The sequence below is a fragment of the Nanorana parkeri genome, unplaced genomic scaffold, assembly GCF_000935625.1.
Source record: "Nanorana parkeri isolate BGI_ZX_2015 unplaced genomic scaffold, ASM93562v1 scaffold173, whole genome shotgun sequence".
Taxonomy (NCBI): Eukaryota; Metazoa; Chordata; class Amphibia; order Anura; family Dicroglossidae; genus Nanorana; species Nanorana parkeri.
Genome location: NW_017306441.1, coordinates 1202798 through 1210852, shown reverse-complemented (window position 1 = coordinate 1210852; position 8055 = coordinate 1202798). Strand labels below are relative to the sequence as shown.

Genomic DNA, 8055 nt, shown 5'->3' with positions numbered 1-8055 from the left:
ATGGAAAAAGAGATTGAGAACACAGAGCCCTCCCATCTCTTATTCTGCAGCCTGTTATCAATGAACAGGAATCCTCTATACTGAGTGTTCCTGTTCATTCATAACATGAGAACATTGCGTTTACTATATCCACAATCATGAATGAACAGGAAGTGATGTAAAGCACTTCCTGTTCATTCATTATTGAGGATTTAGTAACCATACTGTCCTCAATAATTTACAAACACTCAGCGATCACTGACTGCTTGTACCCGCTTTCCTTCCTAACACGCTGTCCCAGGAGGCTGAGCTAGCGGAGAGATCTCAATCTGACAGCTGGCTCCTCCCCCACACCGGGCTCCTTTGACAGCTGTCTCCACCCCCACACCATCGCTCTCCTGATATGCGACAGGAGGCCTAGCGGTGCAGGGAGGAGAGACGCCAGCCACTCAGCACTCCTCCCGCAGCGCTCGGCCTCCTGTGACAGTTTCTCTCCTCCCCGCTTGGACACAGAGCACTGCCCAACGGGGAGGAGAGAATACACGGATGTACCGCTATTTCAGACAAAAAAAATGGCACTTTCTGCATTTTGACAAAAGTGCTATTTTCGGCCAATATGTTTCGGTGCATTCCTACACTAAACCTTAATAAACGGTTAGATGTTCATGTCTGAAAGGGACCTTATGTGCCAGGATATCAATGTTTTACATATAGCCAATGTATAAAAGTTACTTTAAATCTTGTGTAGTTAAATCTATGCGATGATGGTGGCTTCCACAGACTATATCTGAAAAAGATAAATCAAGGCAACTGGACCTGCTGTATGTTTCTTCAAGACGTTTTTGCTGGTCATCAGAGAAGCTTTTTTTCAATTCGGATTTTTTTAGCTATACCATGACCTGGATGAATGACAACCTTCATGGACATCTCCCTCTTGGATCTGCTTGTGAAGTAAAAAAGTACTAGGAAGGGTTTATAAATATAAGCCTTTTATGTCAGGAATAAACACATCCCGTTCTATTGAACTATATACAGTATGAACAGTGAGGACGCCTATAAAGTCACATCCTGCACCTGCAAATTCCCTTCCAGTGCCGCCTGGTAAATCTCAATGGTCTCAGCCAGGGGCAGCGGTTCCACACTCTCAATAATTGCTATGGGCTCTCCCAGTTCTGTGCACATGATTGTCTGCTGCGTCTGGGCAATCGGGTTCTGGTGAGTTTTGCGATGATGGTCACTGCTGTGAACATGACTGTGTTCTGCCAGTTGAATCGAATGGACAAAGGTCTTTCCGCAATCCTGGCAGCGAAAGGGTCTTTCCGCCGTATGCAGGCGGCGGTGCTCTCTCAAGTGGACGGCTTGCCGGAATTTCTTACCGCAGTCCAGGCAGGGAAACGGACGTTCGCCAGTGTGAACACGCTGGTGCAACTGCAAACTGAAAGAGGCGACAAACGCTTTTCCGCAAACGCCGCACTTATGAGGGCGGACCCCGGAATGCCACTGCTGGTGTCGTGTCACTCCTCTCTGGCTAGCGAAACCTTTTCCGCAGACATGACACTTAAATGGTCGCTGACCCGTATGGAGTAAGAGATGGAGATTCAAGCTGGAACTGGAGTTTAGTTTTTTGCCACACGTGGGACATTTATACTGACACGCATTTTTGCTGCGACAAGTGTGCAAGGCGAGTTGCGACTCTTCGGGGAAAACAACGGCGCAATCTTTGCAGTAGATCAGAGCTTTGCCTTGATGCTCTAACTGGTGCAGCTGCAGTAGTTTCTTGCGCAAGAAGGTCCTGCCGCAGTCGGGGCATTTGTAAGGCAGGATGCCCGTGTGTCTGATCTGGTGCAATGCAAGCCTGGAAGCCCTGTTGAATTCTAGTCCACAGATCTTACAAGGGAACCGATTAGAGCCGGTGTGCAGGGCACGATGCTGCTGCAGATTAGAACTCTGGGTGAATGAATGTCCACAGAGGTCACATTTGTACGGTCGCTCCCCAGTGTGTACAAGGTGATGCCGTGTTAGACTGGTAAGGGAGCTGAAGGTCTTGCCACAATCCGTACACTGGAATGGACGCTCGCCTGTGTGGGTGCGCAGGTGGTTTCGCAGATGCACCTGCTTCTTAAAGCATTTGCTACATACGCTGCACTTGTGCTTTCTTTCCATGGCATGAACCACTCGCCTGTGCTGCATCATTTTCAGCTGTGTTGGGAAGTCTTTGCTGCATTGAGGGCACTTGAAGCTCTGAGCCTGAGTCCCTGAGCCATTCTTTGGCTCTGTTGTTGAAATGTGTGGGTTGAACCCGTTTTTCTGGGACTGTGCGTTCTGGGCCACATTGTGCAGGGCTGTTTGTTGAGGAAGAAACTTTGAAGCAGTTAAACTTGCGAGAGGCATAGCAGCTGAAATGGCGGGAGAATCTGAGAGAACTAAGGGTCTCTGTTGTATGAAGGACGGTTTGTCCTGCCTTGGAGTGGGGACACCGCTTTTGCCAGAATGTGTCCTTCGATGATACAAAAACTTGGTCATGTTACTGAACGTTTTGCCACAGTGGCAGCGATGAAGGGGGTCTGCGGTATGGCTTTTCCGATGCAAGATCAAGGTGATCTCTGTACCAAAGCCTAAACCGCAATCCACACAGAGATACAGAGCCTCCCCCCGATGTATTCTCATATGCTGCTCCAAAGAGGCCTCCTTCTTGAACACTCTGTAGCAATTTGGGCACTGCAAGTTTCCTTCCACATGCACGCGCCGATGGGACTGCAATCGGTTGGCAGAGGTAAAGAAGCGATCGCAGTCGGGGCATGGAAATTCCACACTGTGTTGTTCCTTGCGATGTTTCCGAAGGTACTTTGCCGTTATGAACTCCTTCTTGCACTCCTGGCAGCGGTAAACCCGTTGCACTAACCCCAAGCTTTCTCTGGTCCTTTCTTCATGTTCCTCTATCATCCATTCTTTCCTTAATTTCTCAATAATACTGGGCGAGGGCGCAGCATTTTCTGAGCTACTGTACAAGGGAGAAGCTGAGCTTTCTTTCTCTGATTCAGTGAAGTGTCGACCCTGATGGTCAAGAAATTCTTCAGGGGTATGGAATACTTCTAAGCACTCGGAACATTCATATGGGTGCATCTCCGAGACCTGGACCAGTTCTCCTTTCCCAGGTACACTTTCAGTTGCTACTGTGAGGCATGTTTGTGGTCCAGACTGTGCTGCGCTCTCTGTGGTTGCAACCACAGCTGGAACTTCTACCCCCCAACCATTTAAAGTCCTCTCGTCCAGCAGAACATTTTGCAGGCTAAGCAATGCCTGGATACTGGTTCCGGTTTGCAGAACGACACTTTGTTGAGGTGGCTGCTCTGGTTTTTCATGCTTTCGGCGGTGAGCAACCCACAGCTCAGGGGTGGTGAAGAGTTCTTTACACTCCGAGCACTGGTAGTGGATTTGGCTATTTCCCAAAGACGGGGCGGAGGGAGTCTGTGGGAATTCGCGTATGTGCATCTCCTGGTGATGTAGAAGCTCATCTGGTGACAAAAGAACTTGCCCACACTCCAAACATTGGTACTGGCTTTCCTGGACCAAACTCTGCAGTTCTCCCAGCTCCAGGGAAACATCCTGGGACACTGCTGCTTGTACACCTCCACCGACATGGTTTTGTTGGTGAACCAAGACATCTTCCAATGTATTGTAGAGAGAACCACACTCTGAGCACATGTACTGGTGCTGGTATACGACTGGAGTCTGGACACCCTCTGCCATGGCTGATGAGATGTTACTCGGTCAAAAAGGCTGTTAAAAAGAATAAAAAGGAGTACATCAGTAAATGAATTAGGGACATAGCCCCAAAGTGTGCAGAAGTGTAACGTGAACCTGTATATTACCCATGCAGAGCAAGTTTACTAAACTTCCAAACTCTCAGCACTGAAATTATCAGCACTAATATGTGGAGTGTCTGCTTTGCATCAGGTCCAATTACTATTGTACATTATTATATCGGACCAGTATTCCCACATTAATGTTCTAACTTCTCTATGTTACAAGCCGGCCTTTGGAGGATAGCAAGCCAGCATCTGATCTGACCATTAACCCCTCTGCCAAACAGTCCACACAAAGCCACGATACTGATGCAGAAGACAGAGCCAGCGAGTGCAGCGTGGAACCAAGCAACTGAACGTGTCCAATTACAAAAGATTCTGTTGAAGCTTGTAGCTTTTGAAAAGTAAAGATCTGAGACCTAGCAACAGGAGTATTAAAGGGACACTAAACTCAGGAAGTAAATCTTAAAAATGCATTCAAGTACCTTAAAGGAGAACTATGGGATAATTGTTTTTCCCCATAGTTCTCTTTACGGTCACAGAGGGGACATATACTAGCATTCTCCCGTAGCTCAGTATATCGTGCGCTATTGCCCGCGATATACTAAGAGCGCCGCAGCCGGATCCCAACAATACTGTCGAGATCCACCCAGCTGCGCGAGGCTGCTGCTATCTAGAGGCATTGCTGGAGGATCGGAGAGGGGGGAATTCCTGCAGGGAGCGATGACTGAGTCACTGCAGGGAGACGATTGGGAAGTGAGCGGATTGGCGGCATGTTTCTGCTCACTTCCTGATCTATAGAGCCGACCTGTGACAGCTTCTTTGTCACAGGTCGGCTCTAACTATGAGGATGAGTGGAGATCACTCACCTCATGGTTCTCCTTTAACAGAAATGTATCTGATTTGCGTATCACTCGGCTGTAGATCCTCAAATCATCTCTGAATTGGTGCTGACACTGTCCTTCGATATACACACAAAGGTTGAACTGGATGGACCTGTGTCTTTATTCAACCTCAAATACTATGTAATATAGGAGCAGATTTAGACTTGACAACAAATTAAATCCGAACTCCAGTTATCACTTTTAAAGCAGATACAGTAACTGTTTTTTCATTTTGGGATAAAGGTTTTACATAAATGAATAAAAACGGATCATTGTAAGCACCCCTGTCAGTGTTAAGATGATTGAGAGGAACAATTTATCTGACATTTTTACTGGATAGCTCAGCCTGTTAAAGGAAGTTGAATTGATCTCTGTTCTCTGTGTCACACCACTGACCTGGCGGAGTTAAGGGCGGGGCACGGTAGGGGTCAGGTGGGGCGACTGGTGGCGAGTAACTCTTAAGGCCTGGCTAGTAGCTCAGGACTTGAAATTTTGAGCCCTGCCATACACTATAATATTTTCTATCGTCTGCGGGCTGAACAAATATAACAGATTCCTCCATCAATGCTACGAACGTAAATCAAGGAATCTCCTGCTGTTTGCACTGTATTCTGACGGCGGCCAGCCACTGTCAGGATACCCAAATGGAGCCCAGAGCGGAATGGCTGCCGGCTCTATTTGTTCAAAGGAGGCGGTTGGGAAATCTTCGATGGAGGGATGCTGGCAAAAGGGGGCTGACAGCGGCACCCACTGTGCAAAGTTCGGCCGATACACTATGCAGACTTCACACAGTGTATAGCCGGCCTTACTGGCCGATTCACCAGGTGAAAAAGCCTAATAAAGAAAACTAATGCAGCCATTAGCTTTAGATTCTCTTTAATGTTCTTCTTTTACATTTTTTTGGTTATATAATGTATTCAAAATGAATTTCCCACCTTGGCGCCGCATGTTCTTGTTTTGCTATAGAGTAAAGCACACCCAGAGTAATCCCGAGCTGAATGAATATAGATCACAGCTCAGTCACCAGTTGTTACATATTGGTGGCCGCTATGCCCGCTACTCCCCGGGCCAATGGCCGTATACTGTCCCGTCTGTAGCTTCTAAGGGCATGGAGAGGTGATGTAATTAAGTTAGTGCTCATTGTAGTGGGTTGCTCCTGTAGAACAATCTCTGACTGTTTCCAATAGTAAGCCATCAGTCGGTGACAGGCTTCTGTAGCATTACAACTATTACATGCTGCCCTTAGAAGATGTCAGGGGCCCTCCCTGACATTTCAGGACCCCTGCACCTTGTCAGTTGAGAATCTGTGTGCAGAGAGGTGGGAGGGTACGCAAGGCAGCGTGGGCGGGTAGGCAATGCACTGATCTAGTGGTTACATTGGCCTCATTCCCAACTACAACTCCCATTGGATTATGAGAACTGTAGTTTTTACAAGCAGATGTGACATATCCACTGGACAGAAGCCTCCTTCAGGTACCTATGTAAGTGAAGTGCGATAATGAACCTTCACCCCGGAGTTTCGGTGTAATTCTTCAAACATGAAGAGGGTTACTTTAAGTGTGAATACCAGTTCCAGGTTGACATCTCACTGTATGAAATAGCAGAAGGGCAGCCCTGGAACTTCTACCTGCAAAAAGCAAGTCAGCGGTGGTGACTTCTCTTTAGAGCAGGGGAGGACAAACTACGGCCCTCTGGCTGTGGTGGAACTACAAGTCCCATGAGGCATTGCAAGAACCTGTCAGCCAAAGGCTTGTCTCCTAGAGACAGGTGCATGATGGGATTTGTAGGCCATGGTCTGCCCACCCCCTGCATTAGAGGTGTCTTTATCCCAACTTCTCAGCATTAAACTATACGACCAACATGGAAGCCATGAAAACAGAGGCTGGAGGAGCTGACCCTGTATCCCCAGACCATGAGGCCCCAAGAGTGCCCGCCATGTCTATGGGCACCTTGTACAGTCACCCACTCTCCTCCCCTCATGTGTGTGTCCCCCGCACTCTCCCAGCATTATCGTGTATACATTCCCCCCCCATTCCTGTCCCCTTCACCGGTACTCACACAGCGGCCCTGCACCCCCCTCCTCCTCAGCCGCGCTCGGTCCGGGGACCCATCAGCATCCACGCTCCTGACTGGCTGCGCCGCCTCGACCAATCACGGCGCCCCAGGAATAGAGCGCTTTCACGTGACGTCGACGGCAGCGAGAGCGAGGCTGGCCAATAGCGGCGCCCCCTGCTTGTGGACCGCTGGGCAGGTCATGTGATCTGTCAAGCGATGAAGCCTAATTGTGTGGAAGCCTGAGGGGGGCGATGCTCCAGATTACTGACAGATTGGGAAATTGTAGTTTGTGGTTTTTTTTTAAAGTATTAAATATAATGAAATGACACATATATACTGAAATAAAGTAAAAATGTTCCCTTGTAACTCTGCTTTGTTTTTGCCTTCTGAAGTGGAAATTGTCCTGACCCCACTGTACACCTTCTACCCTTTAAGTGTCATCAAACTTCCCATCCCAAAAATATAAAACAACACACAATAAAAGTGGTGCACGCCCATTCATTAATTTCTCACATGATGGTGGCACTGGTTCCAGCGTGTGGCAGAATCTTGGCCCAGACCTGAAGTCATATGCTGGGATTATTCTAAATTTTCTCCTTCCATCCTCCATTGCTGCGCCATCCATTTACATCACCCTCCCCTCTCCTCTTCTTGCTGCACTGATGAACATCGCTGTCGCCCCTCCCAAAATTTCCACCGCTCCGGTAATGGTGTATGTCCAGAACTGTCCTAAAATCATAACATTGGTGCTTGCATACGCCGCCCCTGTTGTTGTCAGCACTATAGAGTGATGTGATTGTGCTACCAGAGGGTGTTACAAGTTGCAGAGTTACATAGTTGAATAGTATTTGAGGTTGAACAAAGACACAGGTCCATCAAGTTCAACCTTAGTGTGTCTGTATGTGATTGTGCATGTGTGTGTGTGTACACGAGTCCCTGTGTGGTCTAGTTTTTTAAGAGTACCTGTGTGATGTACACCCTGCCCAAACCCGCTGTACGTCAATCACACGTGACTATATACAGTTCTGAACCGAGTGCGGGCGTCACAAGGACATGGCGATACCACTCTCAGCCTCACCCTGCACAGAGCTTTCCCCGCTTGCGGGACACAATCTCAGGCCAGCAGACTGAGAGCGATCATCACCAGGGTTGGTTAACTCCACAGTCGCTGCCACCATGTGTTTTTTGACAGAAACACTGACCGTGACCAGCAAGTGCTGTGACAATTTAAAACACTTAAACAATGCCTATGATACCGCTGTCCTCTCAGAAAGGAATATGACAGGATTCACTATACAGTAGCGCTCTTCACAGAGGCAAGGAGACTTTAA

At 48.0% G+C, this 8055-nt stretch overlaps 1 protein-coding gene across 1 annotated transcript; it reads right to left on the bottom strand.

The window, feature by feature from the left end:
• Positions 1 to 960: 960 nt before the first annotated feature.
• On the bottom strand, positions 961 to 6810 carry LOC108785665 (zinc finger protein 574-like). The gene is made up of 2 exons (XM_018554788.1): positions 6728 to 6810; positions 961 to 3759 (listed from the first exon to the last, which is right to left on the bottom strand). The coding sequence occupies exon 2, from the start codon at positions 3727 to 3729 to the stop codon at positions 1033 to 1035; it is 2697 nt and encodes an 898-aa protein (XP_018410290.1). The 5' UTR covers positions 3730 to 3759; positions 6728 to 6810; the 3' UTR covers positions 961 to 1032.
• Positions 6811 to 8055: the final 1245 nt, after the last annotated feature.